Source organism: Chiloscyllium plagiosum, unplaced genomic scaffold, assembly GCF_037043375.1.
Source record: "Chiloscyllium plagiosum isolate Xiang-an unplaced genomic scaffold, Cpla_swu_hap1 HiC_scaffold_48, whole genome shotgun sequence".
NCBI classification, from domain to species: domain Eukaryota; kingdom Metazoa; phylum Chordata; class Chondrichthyes; order Orectolobiformes; family Hemiscylliidae; genus Chiloscyllium; species Chiloscyllium plagiosum.
In genome coordinates this window covers 16,987,560-17,013,731 of record NW_028270186.1, presented here as the reverse complement: position 1 = coordinate 17,013,731, position 26,172 = coordinate 16,987,560, and the positions used below count along the sequence as shown (strand labels likewise).

Here is a 26,172-nt window from a genome sequence, read left to right as displayed (position 1 = left end):
TTTCTCGGAGGCAGCGAGGGTTCCAGCTCATTACCACTCACTCCAGGTTAAGATTTAACGCGAATTCTTTCCCACCTGCCACCTCATGGAACTTTTAAATCTATATTGCCTGTAGTTTTGGGACACTAAGAGACTTGGCTTTGCCTGTTACTGACTTGAAGTATTTCTGCTCAGGGTGGCTTGGACAATGGACTTGCCACAGTGGCTGGCCTGCTGGGTGGTGGGGGGCAGGAATTGGAACACAAACTTGACCAGAATCATTCTGCAGCTCAGCTCGCCAGCTAATCCAAGCACAGCTTTAAACAGCAGCTGGAAGTTGACCCCTTTGCGCTCGGAATAGTGAGGGAGATGTTTAAACACCAGGAGCAGGCGGGTGGCACGAGTTCAGTTGGGATTATGGTCGTCTTGGATTGAAGGGTGTGTTTCCGTGCGATATGACTCCATGTTTACAGACAATAGCCCGGACATGAACTAAACTCTTTCTGTCATGGGGGTGGCTAGAGAACTAATGGAAACAGTTGAAAAAGAAGGTGGCCTCCACTTTAAGATGGAGAAGAGGTTTTTTTTTCTCTCTCTCTCTCTTTCTCCGAGATGGACATTAATCTGTGGAATGATCTGTCCTAGAGAGAAATCAAAGCTGGGCTTTTGAGTATATTCTTTGCCTAACTGACCAAGGTGACAAGGGTTATGGGGCTAGGCGGGGAAGCAGGCAGGAAAAGAGAATTGAAACCACAATCGGGGATCTTGTTGAGAGATGGAGCAGATTCCAGGAACCGAGTGATTTACTCCTGCTCCTGTTTCTTATGCATTCACCTGACATCCACAGACAAGCAACCCACAGCTGGAAACTCTGTGGTACACGGTGTACCGTCATTGTCGCAACAGCCCGCAAAGTTGTTAATTATGCGACCCGATTGAAACAAGTGCCGAATTAGGTGCCTACGCATCCCATGGTCCATTGCCCCACGCCTTAAGCTGCAAATGACACAGCAGCCTCTCAACCGTCCAGCACCGATCAAGAAGAGAAGCGGTGGCAGTAAACGATCTTGATACAATCTTTCGAAGAGAGATGCCTTCCTCTCGTTCAGCCAAGTGATTGCCAGAAAGAGCATAAACCACAACCACTTCCGAATGAAGGCAGATCTCTCAATGCTGGCCTGTAGCTAGTGTCTCTGCAGTCAATTTGTTGCACTCCTGACAGACGCAGCTCGAGAGGAGTAGGCATGTACCTCAAAGCACCCAAATCTGATCAATAAGTGATGGACTGGTGACTTTATCGTCAATGGAATAGACTGGACACTTTCAGTTTCTTTTCTGTTCACTTGGTTAAGTCTTTGGGTCCCAGTTTGCTTCGGTTTATTAATATCTGTTCTTTCGACAGTTGTATTTTTTTTAAATCAGTCATGGGACGTGTGTGTCACCGGCTGTGAAATTAATTCCACAAAGGCCAGGATCCTGTCACCAAGTCACTCTTTATTTACACACGGAGAGTCCTTGAAACTGACCCAGCTCTCAGACTGAGCAGAACCTCTTGTTCTATCTTGTCAGCCAGGGCTCCCTGACTGGTCCAGGTACACAGCCCCAATCAGGGAACTCAGATTCTCTGGGGTCCACCTGTCTAACCTCGTTACCATCATGGCAGGCCGTTCCGGTGTTTATTTCCCATCCCTAATTGCCCTTTAAGAGGGTGGTGGTGAGCTGCTTTCTTGAACCACTGCTGTCCATGTGTTGCAGTGATATCAGGGAGGGAAGACCCAGTGACACTGAAGGAACCGTCAATTTATTTCCAAGTCGGGAGAGTGACTTTCTCAGAGGGGAACTTGCAAGGGGTGGTGTTCCCATGTATCTGCTGCCCTCGTCCTTCTGGATGGTGGTGGTCATGGGTTTAGAAGGTGCTGTCTAAGGAGCCTTAGTGAATGAATGAATGAATGATTTATTGTCACATATATTGAGGGAGATACTGTGAAAAGTGTCTGTGTCCACAATTCTGCACTATTTTGAGGTGCAAAAGAATAAAAAGAAAATACTTAAATGATTTGGATATGGACACATAGTTAGTATGTTGACAGATGACACCCAAATTTGAAGTGTCGTGGACAGCAAAGAAGGTTACCTCAGAGTACAACAGGATCTTGATCAGTTGGGCCAATGGGCTGAGGAATGGCAGATGGAGTTTAATTTAGATAAATGCGAGGTGCTGCAATTTGGAAAAGCAAATCAGAGCAGGACTTATAAATTTAAATGGCAAGGTCCTGGGAAGAGTTGTTGAACAAAGAAACCTTGGAGTGCAGGTTCATAGTTCCTAGAAAGTGGAGTCGCAGGTAGATAGGATAGTGAAGAAGGCGTTTGGTATGCTTTCCTTTATTGGTCAGAGTATTGAGTACAGGAGTTGGGAAGGCATGTTGTGGCTGTACAGGACATTAGATTAATTTTTGAATATTGCATGCAATTCTGGTCTCCTTCCTATCGGAAAGATGTTGTGAAACTTGAAAGGGTTCAGAAAAGATTTACAAGGGTGTTGCCAGGGTTGGAGGGTTTGAGCTACAGGGAGAGACTGAACAGGCTGGGGCTGTTTTCCCTGAAGTGTCGGAGGCTGAAGGGTGACCTGATAGAGATTTACAAAATTATGAGGGGCGTGGATAGGATAAACAAAGTCTTTTCTCCAGGGTTGAGGAGCCCAGAACTAGAGGGGCATAGATTCAGGGTGAGAGAGGAAAGATATAAAGGGATATAAGGGGCAACTTTTTCATGGAGAGGGTGGTGTGTGTATGGAATGAGCTGCCAGAGGAAGTGGTGGAGGCTGGTACAATTTGCAGCATTTCACAGGCATCTGGATAAGAAAAGTTTAGAGGGATAGGGCCAAGTGCTGGCGAATGGGACTAGATTCGGTTCGGCTACCTGGTCGGCACGGACAGCTTGGACTGAAGGGTCTGTTTCCATGCTGTACATCACCATGACTCTATGACTGTCAAGAGAGTTCATCTCATTCGGCTGGGGTGCCATACACAACTCCAGGACTTTGACAAGGTTTCCTCTCCTGCTGCTAGGTTCCAGAACTCCTCTCAGGCCACTGCAACACCGTTTCGGCCTCCGAGTGATGTCAGGAAGATGAGAAAAAGAGGAAAAACTAAAGAAAAAAGACAAAAAGGAGACAGTAAAAAAAAAATTGTGGCCAGCCTGGAGTGGATGGGCCTACCGTGCTGGTGCTGCCATCTTGAATAGCTGGGCTCGCTCTCTTCTCCACATCACAGTGCAGGATCATTCTGTCCTGTAGATGTTGTACCATCTTGTAGATGGTACAGACTGCTGCTACTGAGCGTCAGAGGTGGACAGAATGAGTGTTTGTGGATGTGGTGCCTATCAAGCAGACTGGTTTGCCCTGGATGGTGTTGAGCTTCTTGAGTGTTTTTCAAACATTCTTCTTGAGTGTTGCCCATCGAGGGCAAGTGGGGAGTATTCCATCACACACTCCTGACTTGGGCCTTGGCGATGGTGGGAAAGGCTTTGGGGAGTCAGGAGGTGACTTACTCGTTCCAAGATTCCCTGTGCCTGACCTGCTCTTGTATTTATCAGGATTGGCCCAGTGCAGTTTCTGGGCAATGGTCTGTCCCAGGAAGTTTATAGTGCAGGATTCAGTAAATGCTAATGCCAAAGGGTAACTTGACACCTGAGTCCATTCCAGCTGTCATCTAAACATGAGCAAAAGAGCTGAGTTCCAGAAGTGAGGTGAAAGTCCTGGAGTCATACGCCATGGAAATAGATCCTTCGGCCTAATCAGTTCGTGCTGACCATAATGGGAGAAAGTGAGGACTGCAGATCATGGAGATCAGAGTTTAAAAGTGTGGCGCTGGAAAAGCACTGCAGGTCAGGCAGCATCTGTGGAGCAGGACAGTTGACATTTCGGGCATAAGCCCTTCATCAGGAATGCCAACCATAATCCCAAACTAAACCAGTCCTACCTGCCTGTGCTTGGCCCATATCCCTCTAAATATTTCTTATTCATGTACTTATCTAAATGTCTTTTAAACATTGGAACTGTACCCGTGCCCTTGACGTCAAAGCCACATTCGACTGAATGCAGCATCGAGGAGCCTAGCAAAACTGAAATCAATAGTCAATGGAGAGAAAGTGAGGCTGGAGGTCAGAGTTGAATGGTCAATAGTCAAGTCTAACCCTGATCCACCAAGATTGTCCAGCCCTCATCAGCAGAGGGCAAACTCTCCACTGTTTGTAGTCATCCCTGGCCCAAACGTGCTTCCCCCTTGTTGCACACCTTGAACTCATTGACCTGGCTGCTGTTAGTTTTATAACAGCTGAAGTTAAAAAAAACTTTAAAAGAAATGTTTGTTTCCAAAACGGGCCTCGGGCCCTGACACAGGACAAGCCCATAGTCAACCAAACCCTGATTGTCCAGCCCTCGTGAGAATGAAAGCAGATACCGGGGGAAGGAAATGATTGGAAAAAATGATTAATATCTTGCTTTTGGTCTGTCTCGACATCACATTTGATAGTTTCCTGTTTAATTGTGTGTTCAGCACTGTCAGTTAGATGTAGGCGAATCTCCATGGCAACCATGGAGCAGGTAGTTGCATGACAAACACCCCCCACCCCACCTCACATTCTGTCCACTCCCTGACAGTACTGCTTTCCAAAGCTGTTGACACTAATGGGAATGTTTGAAAAAAAAAGCCCCTCAGGGTTGAAGAACTGATGTGGAATTGTATGAATTAGGAGCAGGAGTCAGGCATTCGGCCCCTTTGAGCCTGATACACCGTTCAGTGAAATCAAGACGATTCTGATGTGGCATCACCTCTACTTTCCTGCCCGTCTCCCATAATCCTTAGCTTCCGATATGACACAGCTTTTCGGAAATTTTCTAATCTACCAAGGGAGAAAATTCCACAGATTTGGTCACTCTGTGACAGAGGAAAAATAAATTCTTTACTCTGTCTTATTTTTAAACCAAGTAGGTTCGTTCTAGTCTCTTCCATCAGCAGAAACATTTGTCCAGCATTCACTCTTATCGAGTTCTTCCATGGAATTATGTGTAACAATAAGATCGCCTCTCATGCTTCTGAACTCAAGTTGGTATCGGCCCAAGGGTTCAGTCTGCCCTTAAGAAGTAACCCAGGAATAAGAACCTCCTCTGAACTGCTTCTCGTGCAATTTTCTGAAATAAAGAGTGCCGAACTGTCCCTAATTCTCGAGATAAGCCCTCATCAGTGCCTTGTGCACCTGTAATGAATGGGTCCTCCCTATGTTCTTGTCCCTTGTGAAAAACACCAACTACAACCAGAAACTCTTTGGTCACCAAGAGGGCTTGTACACTTAATAATAAGGACTGGAGGGTGTTACAAAGAGATCTTGGAGTGAAGGTTCATAGTCCCTTGAAAGTGGAGTAACAGGTAGCCAGAACGGTGAAGAAGGCATTTGGTACACTTGCCTTTATTGGTCAGTCATTTAATATTGGAGTTGGCAGGTCATGTTATGGCTGGACAAGACATTAGTTAGGCCACATATGGAATACTGCTTTCTCTCCTGTTGTGAAACCTGAAAAGGTTCAGAAAAGATTTACAAGGATGTTGCCAGGTTTGGAGGCACTGAGCTATAGGAAGATGCTGAAGGCTGGGGCTGTTTTCCTTGGAGCGTTGGAGGCTGAGGGGTGACCTGATAGAAGTTTACAAAATTATGAGGGGCATGGATAGACTGAACAGCCCAAGCTCTTTTTCACAGGGTAAAGGAGTCCAAAATTAGAGGGCATAGGTTTAAGGTGAGAGGGGAAAGATTTAAAAGGGACATAAGGGGCAAATTGTTCATGCAGAGGGTGGTGCATGTATGGAATGAGCTGCCAGAGGAAACGGTGGAGGCTTGTACAATTACAACATGTAAAATGTGTCTGGATGGGTACATGAATAGGAAGGGTTTCGAGGGATGTGGGCCAAATGCTAACAAATGGGACTAGGTTAATATCTGGTCAGCATGGACGAGTTGGACCGAAGGGTCTGTGTCAGTGCTGTACATCTTGATGACTCTATGACTCGATTGCATCCAGTAGGTAGTCCCCACGCATTGGGGAAGGAAGTGAGGCTCCTCTAGAGGACATGAAGGAGATTGACCCCAGTGGTCCCAGTGATAAGGGATTTGGTCAGAAAAGCTGCAGTTGTTCCCCTGGGAGCAAAGGAGATTTGACAAAAGAGGTTCACGATTCAGACAGGATTAAACCAGGTATTCAAATGAATGCGCATCCCGTGAGGTGATGGAAGAAGGACTGGGGGATTCCGGGAGGCACAGATTTGTAATCTTTAGTACAGACAATTGTTAATAAGGTGGAACCTGCTGCCCACGAGGCCGAGTGGAAGCAGAAGACAATGAATGATTTAGAAGCCTACAGCATGGAAACAGGCCCTTCAGCCCAACTTGCCCATGCCATCCAGTTTTCACAATTAATCTAGTTCCATTTGCTTGCATTTGGTCCACGTCCCACCATACTTATTCTATCCATGGACCTGTCTAAATGTTTCTTAAATGACAAAATTGTACTGTCCTCCACCACGACCTCTGGCAGCCCGTTCAGACATGCACCACCTTCTGTGTGAAGAGACTGACCCTTTTGCATCTCTCCCCCTTTCACCTTAAACCTCTGCCCTCTAGTTTGAGACTTCCCTACCATGGGAAGATGTTGGCTGTCTACCTTATCTATGCCTCTCATGATTTTATAGACCTCTTTAAGGTTATCCCTCAGTCTCCCAGGCTGCAGGGGGAGAAAAACGTCCCATCTTATCCAACCTCTCCTTGTAACGTAAACCTTCAGTCCAAGTAGCATCCAAGTCGATCTTCTCTGCACTCTTTCGAGTTGAATAGTATCCTTTTTATATCAGGACAACCAGAACCGCACACAGTACTCCAAATGCGGCCTCACCAATGTCTTGTACAACTGCAACAAATCATCCCGACTCCTAAACTCATTGCTCTGGCTGAAGAATGCAAGCATGCCGAAAGTCTTTCTCACCACCCTGTCCACACTTTCAAGGAGCTTGTTCTGTCACACTCCCCAGGGCCCTACAATTGACTATGTAAGCCCTGCTGTGGTTTGACCCACCAAAATGCAACGTCTGGCATTGACCTAAATTAAACTCCAGATTTCGGAGGAACGCTTGAGGGAAAATAACCAGAGCAGGACCCCTCTGATGATTCATGTAACTTGCCTGGTAAAGGATTCAGAAATGAGCCCAGGCAATGAAAAAAAAAACAGTTCAGCCACTCATCCCGACAGCGATTGAAATTGGAAACTTCATCACTGAAAATGTGGTCGGAGCTGGGGGTAAACTGAATGGATAGATATTTGTGTCAAGTGGGTAGAGAGCAAAAGTAGTCAGAGACAGAACTCGTGGGAGCCAGCTGTGAGCAACGTTGAAAATTATTGTCTTATTTTTGACAGGAGTTCAACAGGTGAGAAACGGGGGCTTCATATTTTAGCTTGTTTTCGGCCATTTCTTAATTATGTATTGGAGTGGACAGAGAATTAACTAATGGGCAGTAAACAGTGATTGGGGATAAGGGGTTCTTTTTCAGGATGGCCCATTGGGGTTCTCCAGGGATCAGTACTGGCGCCACAACTGTTTACAATGCATGTTAATGTCTTGGAAGGGAAAAAAGGGAATACACTGATGCAGGCGACGCAAAACTCAGTGGAAAGGCAGGTTGCGAGAGGGATACAGACAGTTTAGAGAGAGACATTGATGGGTTAAGTCAGTGGGCAAAAAGTTGGCAAGTGGAGTATTATGTGGGCAATGGTGAAGTTATCCATTTTGGAAAGTAGAACAAAGGGATAGTATTATTTAAATCCAGCAAGCTACAACACAAAGCGACTTGGGGGGAACTTGAACATGAAACACAGAAAGCTAGCACACAGGGACAGCAGGTAATCGGGAAGGGCGAATGGAATGTTGGCCCTTATTTCAAGGAGCTTGGAGTGCGGAGTCTCAATGCTGGAGAGACCACTTATGGAGCACTGTGAGCAGTTTCGGTTCCCTTTAAGGAAAGATATCATTTCATTGGGGGCAGTCCAGAGAAGGTTCACTCGGATGATCCCCAGGATGGAGGGGCTGTCTTATCAGCAAAGGCTAAACAGGTTGGGACTGTACTCACTGGAGTTTGGAAGAATGAGAGGCGATCTCATTGGGATATATGAAGGGGCTTGACAGGGTCAATGCTGAGAGAATGTTTCTCCCTCATGGGAGAGTCTGGGACCAGACGGCACACTCTCAGAGTAAAGGGACGCCAATTGAAGACTCAGATGAGGTGGAATTTCTTCTCTCAGAGGGTTGGGAGTCTTTGGAACACTTTGCCACAGAGAGCTGTGGGGACAGAGACCTTGTGTATATTTAAGGCTGAGATCGATAGATTCTTGATCATTTGGGGAATTATGGGAAAAAAAGAGGGCAGGCAAGGAGACGTGAAGAATGTTGGGTAAGCCATGACTTTAGTGAAAGACGGAGCAGGCTCAGGGGGGCTGAACGGCTTGCTCCTGTTCCTATTTCCAATGGTCTTAATGATTTACTTTCCACATAAAAGGCGCAGAACAGGGAGACCAGGGCCATTGCAGCTGCCAAGGTGATTGGCTCACTGGATGAGGAGGAGCTCGAAGATTACATGGTGGAAATTGAGATTCTGGCCTCGTGTGATCACCCCAACATTGTTAAACTCCTCGATGCCTTCTACTATGGGAACAGCCTTTGGGTGAGTCATGAAAGGAAGGCAGAGTTAAAAGGGGGCGTTACTCTTTTCCTAACCTTCCAAAATAATATCCCGAGAGGGGATTATTGTGAATGAAATGTTCCAGCCATAGCCTAGTCGTGATTTGCATCCTGACTGTGGGGGGTCCGTAGAATCCCTATGGTGTGGAAGCAGGCCATTCAGCCCATCGGGTCCACACCAACCCTCAAAATAATATCCCACCCAGACCACCCTACCTACCCCTGGAACTCTGCGTTTCCTACGGTTCATCCATCTAGTGTGCATCTCCTAGTCACTATAGGCAATGTAGCATGGCCAATCCACCCTAACCTGCACATCTTTGTTCTATGGGATGAAACTGGAGCACCCAGAGGAAACCCACGCAGACACGGGGAGAATGTGCAAGCCCCACACACACACAGTCGCCAAGGGTGGAATTGAACCTGGGTCCCTGGTGCTGCGGAGCAGCAGTGCTAAACACTGAGCCTCTGTGCCACCCTTTTAGTTCCAACTTGTAGGTATGTGGAAACTAAATTTTGTTTCCATCTTAGCACCACACAGCAAAGAACAAGGCCGTTCAGCCATCTGGGCCTGGCTCCTTCAAACAGTCTTACAATTCATGACGTGCTCCCCTACCTTTTTTTGCCCATAGCCCCATCTATCTTCGGTCTTTCAATCAAAAGATGGGGTCTTGTTCACACTTCATTAATTCTGCTGGGTGAAGAGGCAATGGCTTAATGATGTTATCACTAGACTGTTAATCCAGAGACCCAGATACTGTTCTGAGGACCCCAGTTTGAATCCTGCCGCAGCACATGGTAGCATTTGAATTCATTAATAACCTGGAATTAAGAATCTAATGAGGATCATGGTTCGGAAAAACGCCATCTGCTTCACTAATGTCCTTCAGGGAAGGAAACTACCATCCTTACCTGGTTTGGCCTACATGTGACTCCTGAGCCACAACAATGTGGTTGACACTTAACTGCCCTCTTGGCAATTAAGGATGGGCAATAAATACTGCCTGGTCTGCGACGTCATCATCCAGTGAATGAATAAAGGAAAATGGTAGAAATTGAGGCACAAGGTATTAATGTAGAATTATATAGAATCCATAACACAAAAAAACGCTGTTCCACCCAACTGTTCAGTGACAGCATTTGTGACCCTGATCCAACTACCTCCCTTCTCCCTCTGTTCGCCTTGGCCTTGTGTCTCCATTGGAGCTGGATTGAACTACGGTCAACGTGACCCTCTTCTCATTCACCTTGAGATGGGACACTCCATATTTTCACTGCTCAGCTTTGGAAATGCAATGGCCATTTTAACACAAGACCGTAATCCCCCTCTCGTTTCCTTTATAGATTCTCATCGAGTTTTGTCCTGGCGGGGCTGTGGATGCCATAATGTTGGGTGAGTGAAAGTGCAGTCTGCTGAGTTAGCATCTATTTGCCCATCTCCAACCTCCCTCCTCAGTTTCTGAAGGTGCTGGCTTGCTGAGGCACAGGTCCACCTGAGTGTTTGGTAAAGGAAACACAAATATAGACACATGCAGTGATGTGCTTGGTGATTCAAAGACATTGCCTTTAAAGCAGTTGGAATAACAATGTGTGAGTAGTCGTCCCCTGTATCCAAAGCGTGTGTGTGTGTGTGTGCGTGCGAGAGACTTGGTGCCTTGTCCACTTATCATTGTTCAAATGTGAATGGAATGTGAACAGGAGGAGGCCATTCAACCCCTCAGTCCAGTTCTGCCATTTACTGTGATCACGGATTATCTGTGACTTAACTTCACAAACTTGCCTTTACCCCTTGGGTTAACAAAAAAAGTAGCATTAACAATTGATCTGGCATCATAAACTTTCTAATTTCTACCCTCCTCTCCTATGGAAATGTTTCCTAACCTCACTCCTGAAGGGTTTGACTCTAACCTTTGGACTGTGTCCTTTCGTCATAGACTGATAGAAGTAGTTTCTGCCCAGCCTATCTAACTGTTCTGCTAATAACTTCAAAACTTTTGCTCAAATTACTCCTTAGCCTTGTGAATCCCAGGAAATAAAACTGTAGTTTGTGCAGTTTCTCCTCCAATGTAACCCTTGAAGGTTCAGGTATAATGTTGGTAAACCTACACTGCACTCTTTCTCACACATGCACGCACACACACACACACTCACACACACACACATGCACAGACTCTCTCTCTCTCTCTCTCTCTGCCTCACTCACACACACACACTCTCTCTCCCTGTCTCACTCACACACACACTCTCTCTCTGTCTCACACACACACACACTCTCTCTCTGTCTCACTCACACACACACACGTACATACACACACACACACTCTCTCTCCCTGTCTCACTCACACACACACTCTCTCTCTCTCTCTCTCTGTCTCACTCACACACGGACATACTCACACACGCACACACACTCTCTCTCCCTGTCTCACTCTCACACACACTCTCTCTCTGTCTCACTCACACACACACACACACACGTGCATACTCACACACACTCTCTCTCCCTGTCTCACTCACACACACTCTCTCTCTCTCTCTCTGTTTCACTCACACACGCATGCACACACACACACACACACAGACTCTCTCTCTCTCTGTCTCACACACACACACACGTACATACTCACACACGCACACACACTCTCTCTCCCTGTCTCACTCTCACACACTCTCTCTCTCTGTCTCACTCACACACACACACACACGTGCATACTCACACACGCACACACACTCTCTCTCCCTGTCTCACTCACACACACTCTCTCTCTCTCTCTCTGTTTCACTCACACACACATGCACACACACACACATACAGACTCTCTCTCTCTGTCTCACTCACACACACATACATACTCACACATGCACATACATTCTCTCTCCCTGTCTCACTCACACACACTCTCTCTCTCTCTCTGTTTCACTCACACACACACACACTCACACCCACTGACTCACATACAAGCACGCATACAAATGCACATAGATGCATACGTGTACTTTGGCTATGAGAAGCATGGCAGCTTTCAGTCAGTACACTCAAGCATGCACACACACTTGCACACCTACAACCATGCACTCACTTTTACATGTACACATACACACATGCACACACAGGGAATATATACAATCACGCACTCACACATTCACACATGAACTCGTAACTGCACACTCGTACACACGCACACACTCACATGGGCTTGCACTCACACACATGCACACGTTCACACATACACACTTGTACATATGCACCCGTGCGCATATTACATCTGCAAATGCACGTACCAGCACATGTGCATACCCGTGTGTGTCCATGTGTGCACACGCAGACATTGATGCACATGCACACACATGTGCTCATCTGCACGCAGGCATGTAGAATAATAGTGCATACATGCACTTGCACATGTGCACATATTCACACATGCGCACGTGCACATGTTCGCACATGCACACATTCACACAAATGCACATGGATACACATTTGCACACGTGCATACATTCACCCACTTGCATGCACACTCATGTATATGCAGGCACATGCTTTCTCTTGTACACATACACACACAAACCTATTTTATGGAAGTGATTGCTGGTTATGAGCTGGGGAGCTGGGATATTGATGGGTTTGCTCCCTCACAGATCAGTTCTTTCCAGCAAGACAGTGATCCAACCCTGTTGTAAAATATGTGGCTCGTTCTCCCATTAAACCCCTGTGGGACAATGGTATATTTCACCAGAATACAAAGGCAGGAAGGGCTTGGTTCAGCTCACCTTCAGCTGATTTGGAGATGCCGGTGTTGGACTGGGGTGTACAAAGCTAAAAATCACACAACACCAGGTTATAGTCCAACAGGTTTATTTACCTTGAGCTGGTTGTTTCACAGAGCTGGAGAGAGGGTTGACAGAGCCACAGATTCGTGTGATTTGCAGACAGACCCTTGAAGCCCTTCACTACCTGCACAGTAACAAGGTGATACATCGGGACCTGAAGGCTGGAAATATCCTTCTGACGTTGGACGGAGACATCAAGCTAGGTAAGAGAAATGGGAGGCAAATGGAGCACAGTGACAGTTTAAATATTAGGAAATCAGTGGGGAGATTTTCAATGCAAGGTTGTAGGTTGGCCCAACAGAGGGTCCTGGAAGTCGACAGCAGCTGGAACTAACTGCGGGGAATGCTGGGGGTAAGTGCATCGCTCTGTTAGGATTTACCAGGGAAGCAGGATATATCACAGTGCTGCTCCACGGCTGGTCCCCTGCAGAAGGGAGAGAGATAGGTACAGACCTGGATGCTGCTCTATTAATGCATTGCCCTCCCCCTCAACACCCCAACAGGGGAGCTGGTAATTTGAGAAGGCAATTGATAGCTTCCTTAGTGGCCATCAGGATTGAGACATGTGGAGAGATCACGAAGAGGGTAGATCTGGTTGGCATCACCAAGTCTTACGACTTTACTTGCCTCTGGGTCTGAACCTTGTCAAAAGACACTGCAGAATTCCATTGTCTCTGCCTTTAATATATTGAAGAACTCAGGAACAGGAATAGGCCATTCAGCCCCTCGAGCATGCTCTGCCATTCCAGATAATCTACCCCAATACCATTTCTCCGCACTATCTCTCGATATCGTTAAAAATCTATCAATCTCAGTCTTGACTGTGCTCCATGATGGAGCCCTCCCCCACTGCCGTCTGGGATACAGAATTCCAAAGGCTCCTCCCCACCCTCCGAGAGAAGAAGTGCCTGTGGATCTCAGTTCTAAACAACCTGCCCTCTATTTGGAGGCTGTGTTCCCGGTTTAGCTGAGGGGGAGATGTCCTTTCAGCATCTATCTTGTAGAGCCCTGTCAGAATTTCGTAAGTCAGTTTGATTACCTTCTTCCAATGTACTCTCACTGTGTTCAGACTAGCTGGCGAATCTCCCTTCAATGTGCCTGTGGAGTAATATGTGCATCCCTTCATTGCACTCTCTCGTGAGAAACCATTATCTCTACCCATGGACACAAACCTGTTGAAACGACTGCCTCCCTCCAGCCTTCTTGACCCGAGTACGACATTTCTTACCTCTCCTCCTGCTGAAACCCTCTGTCACCACTCACTCAACTGTGGTTCGTGTGTGGAATGAACTTCGAGAGGAAGTGGTGGAGGGAACAGTTACAACGTTCAAAAGACATTTGGCTAAGTACATGAACAGGAAGGGTTTGGAGGGATATGAGCCAAATGCAGGCAGGTGGGATGAGTTTAGTTTGGAATTATGGTCGGCACGGTTTGACTGAAGGGTTTGTTTCCATGCTGTGTGACTGTATGGCTCTCCCAACCAAGCAGCGTATTGATTGGAAACAGAGCTCAACTTCCTCCATGTCCCTTCATGGACCACCCACTTGCCTCCGTTCCCCCTCATCCTATCTCTGTCATCTCCTCCAGCACCATGACCATCCAAGGTGTCTGTGTTCCTCTATTTCTGGCCTCTTTGACATCCCCAATTTCATGGGGGTCGATGTTACAGAGGTGGAAACTGCAAAGGTTCTGCAGGCTCATTTCCTCAGCCCGTATGGTCAAGACCGCACCAGAATGTGAGGGAGAAGAAATTAAGGCAAAACCATTTGGCATCCAGTTGCTAATGTCTTGCCAGCAAGCGGTATATTGTTAATGACAGCTAGCAGGAGTTTTTGATGCCAGTAATCCAGGCTTTGCTCACTTCTAGCTGACTTTGGAGTATCGGCAAAGAATGCACATACCATGCAACGGAGAGCGTCATTCATCGGGACACCTTACTGGTAGGTTAGCACTCTTCTTTCAGAAAGCCTCTCCTTCCATCCTTCTGTTGCACCTTCTTTCTGTATTGCTGAAAAGAGAGAGACACACACGTACACATTGCTGAAGCCTTAGGTCTGTCATTCGTGAGGAGAAATGGGAAAATGCCTACGTGGTCGCAATTTATATCACAGGAGGCTAATTGATTATGCCAGGGTTGGAGGGTTTGAACTATAGGGAGAGGCTGAACAGGCTGGGGCTGTTTTCCCTGCAGCGTCGGAGGCTGAGGGGTGACCTTATAGAGGTTTACAAAATGATGAGGGGCATGGATAGGGTCAAGAGGCAAAGTCTTTTCCCTGGGGTCAGGGAGTCTAGAACTAGAGGGACATAGGTTTAGGATGAGAGGAGAAAGATATAAAAGAGACCTAAGGGTCAACTTTTTCACGCAGAGGGTGGTACGTGTGTTGAATGAGCTGCCAGAGGAAGCGGTGGAGACTGGTACAATTGCAACTTTTAAGAGGCATTTGGATGGGTATGAATAGGAAGGGTTTGGAGGGATATGGGCCGGGTGCTGGCAGGTGGGACTAGATTGGGTTGGGATATCTGGCTGGCATGGACGGGTTGGACCGAAGGGTCTGTTTCCGTGCTGTCCAACTCCATGACTCTATGATTGGAACGCCGACTCCGAATTGTCTGAGGCATTGTCATGGAGATAGCAGTGGGCTCCTCAGGCTCCTGGGTAAATGGAAAATAGGGCAATGTTTGAAAATATGCCTTTTGTTGGGAAAGAGTGTAAGAATGTGAGTCCAACAAGCCTAAATGAGCCTCATGGCGAGCTCAACTGATTATCTCCAATCGGTTGCGAGTGTAGCTGTTAGCGCCATCAGTACTGTTCAGTAAGTGTCGTCCCATCACAGAATCATACCTAACAGTGGGACCTCTGCTTTGGGACTTTCAATTGTAGGTTGCTTGAGGGTGGTCTGCATATTATGTACAGCTGAAGGAACGTACTGTTTAATCGTAGCAGGTTAAACCAACTGTTTCATACCGCGGTGGCTACATGAGTGGTGTTTTCTGCTGACAGGATACTGACATCAGCCTCAAAGATGTTCCGCCTGCCACTCAGTTGAGCAAAGTAATGTTGAATCCAGTGCCAGTTATTATGCACCCAGACCAGACCAGACCCCCTCGAGCCATTTTAAGAAGGTTGCCTAGACCGTAACTTGCTCTTATTTGAAAAGTAAATGTGAAGTGCTGCATTCCAGATGGAATAAGATGAGTCAAACGAGTCGACATTGAGGAAAAGACAATTTATTTAAACACTGTAGTTAAATTACAAGCAATAGAAAGAGGAATTTAGGATAACCTAACGTTGGCAAGCTTAACTGAATAATAGATACAGTACCTATCACTAATTGACTCGACCAATAAAGTAACATCCCATAAACACTGCCCTTGGCAAAAAGGCACATTTAGACACGGATTCTCACATGCAGTTCTCCAATCCAGGAGGGAAAATAACATCAAGGTTCAGAGAGAATAGCAGCCAGGAGACATTCACTGAAGCTGCCAACTCTATTGACACCCTTTCTGATGTTGCGGAAAAAAACCCAAACTCCAGAAATCTGGATCTCCGCGGTCTGGCCACATCCATTCAAGCTGTCAAAAAAAATCAAGGCCTATAAAGCTGTTTATACAAGTCGTCTTCAGTCGGCAGTTCGTAACCTCTGCCTGACAGCCTCCCTTCAAACAAAAACCCAGGGCAACAAAACTTTTTAAAGTGACAGCATTGCGATACAGTGCAATGCCTGCCACATGATATTTGGGGGCATATGACCAAATTGTCTCCTGGTTGATCTCCCTGCAAGAAAGTTGGGCGTTCCAGGGATGCCTTGTATCTTTGGTCAACCCTACGAATGGAAACCTCAGCTATAAAGGTCAGCGAGGCGAAAGTGGGGACTGCAGATACTGGAGATCAGAGTTGAGAGTGTGGTGCTGGAAAAGCACAGCAGGTCAGGCAGCATCCGAGGAGCAGGAGAGTCAACGTTTCGGGCAAAAAGCCCTTCATCAGGAAGCCCAAAGAGCATCACTTTGCAATGGGATGCCAGGATCAGTGACCCACGGTGATTCACCCGCTCGCTTCCTTTGGTAGGCAGACAGGCAGGTGGCACACGAATGCAGTGTCTATCCCGGCTGTGAGAATCAAACACTGCACAGACTGGACATCAGATTCTTGCCCGCCCTTTGTGGTTCAACCATTCACAGCCTTCTTCAACGTGCCCGCACACTGGTGAGATACCACATTGGCAGTGGAGCTCAGTGGGTGAAAAACCGTGGCCTCGGAGTCATACAGATGTACAACATGGAAACAGACCTTTTGGTCTAACTCGTCGATGCTGACCAGTTGTCCCAAATTAATCTAGTCCCACCTGCCAGCACTTGGCCCATATCCCTCTAAACCCTTTCTATTCATATACCCATCCAGATGCCCTTTAAATGTTGTAATTGTACCAGCTTCCACCACTTCCTCTGGCAGCTTGTTCTATACATGCACCGCCCTCTTTCTGAAAAAATTGCCCTTTAGGTCCCTTTTATATCTTTCCACTCACCCTAAACCTATGCCCCTCCAGTTTTGGACTCCCCCACCCTAAGGAAAAGACCTTGTCTATCTACTCAATCCGTGCCCCTCATAATTTTATAAACCTCTTAATGGTGACCCCTCAGTCTCCGAATCTCCAGGGAAAACAACCCCAGTCTATTCAGCCTCTCCTTGTAGTTCAAACCCTCCAACCCTGGCAACATCCTTGTAAATCTTTCCTGAACCTTTTCAAGTTTCACAACTTCCTTCCTATAGCAGGGAATTGCGCACAATATTCCAAAAGTGGCCGAACCAATGTCCTGTACGGCTGCAACATGACCTCCCAACTCCTATAATCAATGCACCGACCATTAAAGGAAAGCATATCAAACGCCCTCTTCACTATCCTATCTACCTGAGACTCCACTTTCTTGAACATAAATATCTGCAGTGAAAAACCAGCCTGAGGCAGCACTGCTCCTGTTGCGTGTGCTGTCTTTCACATGAGATGTGGCCTCTCAGGTGGGCATGAAAATGCCCATGGTGGTATTACAATGTAAGAGTGCCCTGTAAATGTGCCAAAATGATCCCTCAGTAGCGGAATAATCTGGTTGTGATGGGTTGAGGGCTCTTTTGAAAACCAAAAACCCATGCCCCCATACCAGGCTGGAGAGATTCTTTCAGTGTGGGACAGGATGAGATTGAGCAGGTGTGGCATGGGAAGCAATGGAGTTGTGTTGGCATGAGAGGGGTGGATGAGATGAGCATGACTGTGGCAGCATGGCAGAAGCATTGTCAAACGACAGCCACTCTTTTCACTGTATACGAAGATTGACCAGCTCAGAGTGAAGAGCTGTCAGTAGACTTAAAGGAATCATCTTCAGTATTCTGGCGAAGAGGAAGTTGGCAGCATTCTGTATCCTCCAGAGTTTGCACGAAAGTGAACTCCCACAGGCACGCCAACACACTCAAGGAGAGCGCTGTTGTAATGTTGCTGTGGGACTTGAATTCCAAACAAGGTCTTGGTCATAGAACAAGATTGATAGATTGAAAATGTTATCTTCGGTGTTAGTGCTGACCTTACAGCAGGCAGCTGTCAAGGAAATAGGGAGCTATTTCCTCAATTTATACTGAGATGTGGTTCAAATCAGCCTTTTCATCTGAGCAGGAAACAGTTCCTAATTAGCCTGTCATATCCCCCAGCTATATACAAGGTTCAAGGCAAAAGCCTTGACAACACTTGAATTTCTGTTTCCTGGCGCTTTTTTTGATACATGGACTGCTTAGTGTGGCATTTCTCAATGCGAGAACTCTTGTTCAAGTCTTTGGTGAGCAGGTTAATCCTGTACATGAGGATACATTGTGTAACAATTGGGCGATAAATCCCTGTTAACATTTGCTATTCTACCATTGCAGAGCTTGGGTTAAATATTGTGCGACAATGCTATAGGTTTAAGAGGTGTGTTTTGACCTGGTTTCTTTTAGAGAAAGAAATTGGGAGACAGGTGCTGAACAGTCTATGAGAAGATAAAAAACTTGTGAAGCTTTGGGTTATTTTTAAAAGCTGGAACAATAGAAGCAGCCTGAATGGGTGTGGTAAATCTCCCACCCACAGAACCAGGGACTTTTAGTTCATAGTTTATGCAGTGGTCACTGTTGGGATCTTGAAGTGGAAGCTATTTTTTTCTCTCTTGATTACAGCCAAAAGCTGGGAGGTTCTTTTCCTGGGCTGCTGGATTGCATGTGAGACAAAATATGTTTTCTGAATCTGCCTTTTTGCCACAGGGTGTCTTTATGGGATGTTACTGTCTTGGAACAGTTAATTAGTAACAGTTACTACATCTATTGTTCTGTTAAGTTTTCCAATAGACTTATGTTATTCCAAGTTCTTCTTTCTTTTGTTGATTTTAACTGAAGTGTTTGAATAAATTGTATTTTCCTTATCTTTGAGTAGTTTGACCAATTGAATTGCACCTGGAACACAGCACTTCACATTTATCTTTAAAATAAGAAAATGTTAGCGTCTTGGCTACCTTCTTAAAATATCCTGAGGCGGTCTGGTCCACACAACATCCAAAGCATATTTTGGATGAAGTTTCTGCTTTCCTTGAGGAATTTAGTTAGTCTGGTATCTATTCTGTTGTGGGAACTTAAGACTTGGAGGAGTTTGCTCAAAATCAGGTTTTGTCCTTGCCTGATGTGTAGGAACGTATGCAGCACTTTCTCCTCTCAGTTAGTCTTCTTCTCGTTTAGGATGGCCCCTGAGGTTGTCCAGTGTGAGACTTCAAAGGATGCACCTTACGACCATAAGGCCGATGTCTGGTCTCTGGGAATCACGCTGATTGAGTTGGCGGAGATGGAGCCACCACACCATGAGCTGAACCCCATGCGGGTCCTCCTGAAGATCACCAAGGCGCCCCCTCCGACTCTGTCCCAACCTTCTCGATGGTACTCAGCAGCTTGATACATTCCCCGTTCCTCTGGCTTTACATGTACAGCAGCACTGTGGGATGTCTGGACTGAAGTCTAAAAGGGAGGCTGGGCCTGAACTGGGAGTAGACAGCACTGGAGAAACTCAGCAGGTCTGGCAGCATCTGTGGAGACTTGGATATATAGTACAACCTCAGTTATCCGAACGTCAATGATCCGAACAGGATCTCAAGGTCCTGTAAAAGCGGCATTAGGCAATTCAGCATTCAGTTATTAGTTAAGCGGCATTATGGTGTGCATTGCCAGATAACTGAGGCATGTTCGATAACCGGTACTCAAATTACTGCTTGTTTACAATCAAATCAGTTATCAGATAAATGGCATTATGGCGTGTGTTGCTGAATGACCGGCACTCATAACGTACTGCTTGTTTACGATCAGATCAGTTACCTGAAAATACTCTCCATCCATCTCATTCAGATATTCAAGGTTGTACTGTATAGGCGTCTCCCACTCTCCACAGATGCTGCCAGACCTGCTGAATTGCTCCAGCATTGTCTGCTTGTGTTTGTGCATGATGGTGTAAACACGGGTTGCCAAACGATTCATTTTGAAGTCGATTGCTGTGTGAATCGTCAGCGAGCAGAGTTGGCCTTTGTATGTAAGTGAAATGAAAACGTTCCCAAGGAACTTCGCAGCAGTGTGATTTGAGTTAGAGGAGCGTGAGGAGATAGTAGGTCAGGCAGCCAACAGTTTGGTCAAAAAGGACGATTTTGAGGACCCTGTTAAAGGTGGAGAGTCAGGGCGAGAGGTGGAGAGACGTCGGCAGAGAATTCTGCAGCTCAGAGGTCCAGGTATCTGAAGGTGCAGCCACCAGAGGTAGAGGATTGCAGAAATCTCAGAGGGGTTTAGATCCATACAGCGTTAAAAAGGCCCCTCAGCCTATCGAGTCTACACAGACATAACTCCTGCTAAAAGCACACTAATCCCAACTTCCTGCACTTGTCCCATATCCTCAAATGTTATGATATTTGAGGTGCTCATCCAATTACTTTTTAAAACGTTTGTAAGGTTACCAGCCTCCACTACCTTCCCAGGCAGTGCATTCCAGATTCCCATCACACACTGAGTGAGAACGGTTTTTCCCAAATTCCCCCCTGAATCTCCTGCCCCAAATAATGCTCGTGATTGGTGGAGATTACAGAAGTCAGGAGGGGCTGAGGCCATGAAGAGCTTTGAGAATAATTTTAAAACCCATATGTTGCAGGGCAGCGCAGTGCTCAGTGGTGAGCACTGCTGCCTCACAGTGCCAGGGACTAGCACTGGGTGACTGTCTGTGTGCAGTTTGCATATTCTCCCCCCCCGTGTCTGCGTGTGTTTCTTCCGGGTGCTCCACTTTCCTCCCACAGTCCAACAATGTGCAGGACAGGGTGGATTGGCCATGCTAAATTGTCCAAGGTTGTGCAGGCTGGGTGGAAATGTGGATTACAGGGATAGGGTGGGGATGCTCTTCCCAAACCCGGCCCCGCCCTCCGGACCTGTCCACCACTGTCCCTTCTGACCGATCACCTTCTCCCTCACCATCATCCATCTATCGCTTTCCCAGCTAACTCCTCACAACCCCCCCCCCCCGCCTCCATTTATCTTTCAGCCCCGACCCACAACCCTCATTCCTGATGAAGGGCTTATGCCCAAAACTTCAATTCTCCTGCTCCTCAGATACTGCCTGACCTGCTGTGCTTTTCCAGCACCACACACCCGACTCTGATCTCCAGGATCTGCAATCCTCACATTCCCCTGGAAGGTTGATGCAGACTACATGGACTGAATGGTCTCTGTCCACGCTAATGGGTTTCTATGACTAACTGGGTGGGGGCCGATAGAGGAACGGGCAATGGTTTTCAAAGACCTCATGTTTAAGGAGGGTGAAATGTAGAGGTAAACAAGGTGTGAGTGAGGATCTTGGCTGCGGGCAAGCAGAGACGGATGAAATCAGGTGGTATTAAGGAGTTGGAAATAGGTGCTCCTCAGGATATGAGGTCAGAAGCTGGTGGAGAGGGGTTTCCAGATGTGAGAAAGGGGCTGGCTGCATCTCAGAATTGTCCAGGAGAAGCAGCTAGGAGACAAGAGTCTGAACCAGGGCAGGACAGAAATGACCTCAGTCTTCCCAGTGACAAACACGTGCTTTTTGAATTCCCAGGTCACCAGATTTTAAGGATTTCTTACGAAAAGCTTTGGAAAGAAATGTCGACGTGCGATGGTGTGTAAAGCAGCTTCTCCAGGTGAGTATTTCTTTCCCAGTTCCCCCGGGTTATAGCTTTGGACGCCAAGCCTGCTCCCTGCACAGCTTTGGTGACTGAGATTGACGGAAATGTTTACTCATGCAGCAACCAGACGATTCTGGGTGGGGAGCGACTTCGGCGCCCCGACCCTCGTTAACGCCCTGCCCTGTCTCCCCCCCAGCACCCTTTTGTAGCCGCGGTGGCCAGCAACAAGCCAATCCGAGAGCTGATAGCCGAAGCCAAGGCCGAGGTGATGGAGGAGATCGAGGAAGGCAAGGATGACAATGATGATCATACGGAGGTACTTTTGACGAGTTGGTCACTGTTAAGTGGAGTGTAATGTAAGAAACAGAGGCGGGAGAAGTGGTCCATTCGGCCCGTCGTGTCCGTCCCACCATTCAGTACCATCTTCAGATCCATCTCCATATTGCTGCCCGCACCCTGGGTCCTCTGATCCCCCAAGAGGCCAACATTCTGTCTGCCCTGGCTTTAAAACACATTCAGGAATGGAGTCTCTGCAATCCTCCAGGGAAGGAGATTCACCACGTTCCGACTGAAGAAATTCCTTTTCATTGCAGTCCACAACAACAGACGAAATAGGAACAGGAATAGACCATTTGGCCCCTCACTCATGCTCTGCCATGCAGTAAACATCATGATCAATTTGACATTCCACATGTCGACTGATCAAGAATCTATCGATCTCAGCCTTAAATAGGGATCGGCCCCACAGCTCTGTGTGGAAGGAAGTTCCAAAGACCCCCAACCCTCTGAGAGAAGAAATTCCACCTCATCCGAGTCTTCAGTTGGCGTCCCTTTACTCTGAGAGTGTGCCGTCTGGTCCCAGACTCTCCCATGAGGGAGAGACATCCTCTCAGCATTGACCCTGTCAAGCCCCTTCATATGTTTCATTGAGATCACCTCTCATTCTTGCAAACTCCACTGAGTACAGTCCCAACCTGTTTAGCCTTTGCTGATAAGACAGCCCCTCCATCCCAGTGAACCTTCTCTGGACTGGCTCCAGTGAAATGATATCTTTCCTTAAAGGGAACCGAAACTGATCTCTGTGCTCCAGATGTGGTCTCAACAGTTCCTTGTCCAGTTGCAGTAAGACTTCCCTACTCTTATACTCCAACCGCCTTGAGGTAAGGGCCAACATTTTATTTGCCCTTCCTGATTACCTGCTGCACCATTGTGCCAAAGTTCTGACTTCCATGTACAAGGACAGCCCTGTCAAGAACCTTTGTGTTGGGGTGTTCTGCAGGTTTTTTTCCAGAAATGATCAGCCTCTTATCCCGAGACTTACCCAGCTTTCTCTCCCTTTCGTTTTCCCTCTCTCACTCGCAGTGAGTGAGGCTGAGTCCTACCCTGAGACCAAAACTGTGAAGTTTAACTCAATTGACAAAGGCAAGGCATGATCTCTAAACACCCTTCTGTCAAGAGCTATCCATTTGCATGAGTTCAGCACAGAGTTATTGTCAAATTCAACTCGTGTGTGAATTCAATTGTTGCTCTGTTTAAGTTGAACATTTGAAAGGATTGGATCCCACTATCAGTGGAACAGAATAAGGTTCTAATGCATATTAAAGTCTTTCATTTTCTGACACACTTCCAGCCACTTTAATCCCATTGTTTTCAAGAGATGTACTTTGTAATCTTCTCCCCACAGGCTCTGGCAAACCAGCTGGGTTCTGATAGTGCAATCAACATAGAGGACCAGTCTCCAATGGACCTCACCAAGACACCTCTGGAGGAAGAGACAAGAAGCAAGGAGCCTGTGGCTCAGGGCCGGACTGGCAGCCCCACCTTGGGCAGCACAGACGAGTCAGCAGAACCTTCGGCCGCTAACACTGAGTCGGGGACGGTCACGGAAAGCGAGGAACTCACAGTGCTGGATGGCAGCCTCGGTGAGGCTGAGGAGGAAATGGCTGGGGAGCTCCAGTCGGAGACCTCAGCCGTAAGATCCGATCTCACGGACGGTGCTCGAAGAGCCGATGAGCTTCTGGCGAGCCCACCAGGAGAAACCGGGCCGGACGGAAAGGATCGCAGTGCTCACCTGAGTGAGGCGGAGCTGAAGGCCGCCAACCCCAGCAATGCTAGTGAGGGATCTGAGCCTGTGGCAAACAAAGAACGGGGAGCAGACTTGGAAGCCCCTGGGCTCACACCAGCTGAAGACTCCACCGATGAAGTGATCGAACCGGGACTGAACGATGAAGAGCTGAGGACGAGCAATGAAAACGCAAGTACAGGACCTACCAGCCCAACACCTTCAGGAGGAGAGGCGACAGCAGAGGTGGAGATGCCAACAGCATTATTTGGGAAGACAGAAAGTGAGGAGGACGGTATGGACGGCCCATTGATAGAAGCCACAGAATCGGCGGAGGATCCTCCAGTAGCAGATATCCACCCTGGGAGGAGCCCAACAGGTCTGGAGCCTGTTGGAGCACTTGAAGATATTAGTGAAGCGCCAACACCAGGAGAGACCCCCTTGTGCCCCTTTGAACCCGGGAAGGCTGAAACCAGAGCAATGGATCAGGGCACTTCCTATGTGGAAGGTGAAACCTTCTCTGTTGCAGAAGGAGCAGAGACTTTCCAAGGTTGCCAAGTCAGTGGGCAGGATCTGAAGGAAGAAACATCAATCACTTGCACACAGTCCCCTAATGAGAAGGGTCCACACCAACAGGATGCTGCACTGCTGTCCGACAAGGTTGCAAGGATTGATGGGGAAAATGCTGAGTTGTTGCCATGTGTGTGCATGGAGCCTGCAGCTGGTGTGCTGGAAGACACGATAGCGGAAGAATTTGTTTTCGAGGAAGCAAGTGACAGCCTGCCCGATTCCATCCTGATGGTGGAAATGACCGGGGCGCCGTCCTCAGGTCTCATGCCGAGTAGTGGCAGCGGAGAGTCGACTGAATCGCTTCAGTTCGAAGAGGCAGGGAGTCACTTGGTGGAGATTGCAGACGTGGGAGAGGCTTCAACGGAGAAGATGGCGGTGGCGGAGAGAAGTGAAGGGAGCATCACGGCTGAAGGACCCAAGCCAGTCAAGTGTGAAGAACAGATGGAGCCTCAAACTGAAGAGCAGCCACGAGCTGACGATGAGGATATCACAGAGGGGGGATGTGACGGTCTGACTGAAGCTGAGGAAGCTTCGTGCAGCCGGAGCGATGATGTCGCCATTGCAACCTGCGTTGTCAATGAACTCATCAACCGGGTGGTGGCTGATGAACGGGGATGGGAGGCACACAGCACGGAAGAGAAGGGAGTCACGTCCGGCCTCCTGAAAGACACAGGCTCCTTCAGCAGCACAGACTTTGTTGAAGAGGCGGACAGTTCGGGCGAGGGGACCAAAGCTTCAGCTGAGGGAGGACTGGGAGATGAATGTGTGGACTGTGAGGAGGAATCCGCTGATAACCAGGGAGAACAGCAGGAGAACCAGCCAAGAGACGAGGCTGAGATCGGCAACGTCTCGCCTGGCGAAGATACTCCAGACCGCCAAGTCCCACCGACACAGGTAGAGTTTCCAAATCAATGCAAAAGGGTGATGCTCGGCTTCATGGGTTTGAAAGAAAAAGGAACTTGCATTTATGTAGCACCTATCAGCATTGCTTTACACGCCCGTGAATTAGCTTTCAGGTGTAAGTCACTGTTAGTCTGTCACTTTTGGGCCAATTTGTGCACAGGAAGATTCCACAAACATCTCACTGGGGCAATTTTTGGTTTTAATTCACTTGTGGGTGTCACTGGTTGGCCATCATTTATTGCCCACCCCGAGTTACCTTTGAATTAAGTAACTAGCCAAGTCACTTCAAAAGGCAGTTGCTGCGGGTCTGCAGTCACATGTCGGCCAGACCACATAAGTATGGCAGATTTCCCTCCCTGAAGGGCATGAGTGAACCAGGTGGATTTTTCCTGACAATGAACATCAGTACTCTTGTAATTCTAGATTATTATTCAATTAAAATTCCTGCTGTGGTAGGATTTGAATCCAGATCCCCAAAGCATTACCTGCATTAATAGTCTAGCGATAATACCACTAGGTTATCACCTCCTCTCTTGTGATGTTGGTTCAGGGATACTGGGAGAGAACTCCTTTTCGATACGATGACATTGGAGTCATTTAAACCCCTTGGAGTGGATTCAAATATCCACAAGACAGCACCTCTGACAGTATAGCTCTCCCTCAGCGCTGCACTGGGAGAATCAGCTTTGATTTAGTGCTCAGGCCATGGATTGGGACATGGAGTGACAAAGAGTTGTGAGTACTTCCAACAGAGCCCTCTCTCACATGAGAGGCCCCACCTGCCCTGAGAATCATAGAATCCCTACAGTGCAGAAAGAGGCCATTCAGCCCATCGAGTGCACACCGACCCTCTGAAG

The 26,172-nt window shown here is 47.5% G+C and overlaps 1 protein-coding gene across 3 annotated transcripts in view; it reads left to right on the top strand.

Annotated features, from left to right (window-relative positions):
• Window positions 1-26,172, top strand: part of LOC122542981 (STE20-like serine/threonine-protein kinase) — a 54,432-nt gene that overhangs the window by 6,399 nt on the left and 21,861 nt on the right. For 2 of the 3 annotated variants that reach the window (XM_087984444.1, XM_087984447.1), the window contains exons 2-9: window positions 8,575-8,739; window positions 10,101-10,149; window positions 12,641-12,790; window positions 14,456-14,528; window positions 19,337-19,531; window positions 21,714-21,795; window positions 21,977-22,096; window positions 23,465-25,306. In XM_087984444.1, coding sequence (XP_087840570.1) covers window positions 8,575-8,739; window positions 10,101-10,149; window positions 12,641-12,790; window positions 14,456-14,528; window positions 19,337-19,531; window positions 21,714-21,795; window positions 21,977-22,096; window positions 23,465-25,306 — 2,676 coding nt within the window. The remainder of the gene's footprint in view (window positions 1-8,574; window positions 8,740-10,100; window positions 10,150-12,640; window positions 12,791-14,455; window positions 14,529-19,336; window positions 19,532-21,713; window positions 21,796-21,976; window positions 22,097-23,464; window positions 25,307-26,172) is intronic. The other variant, XM_087984445.1, reaches the window with a different exon arrangement.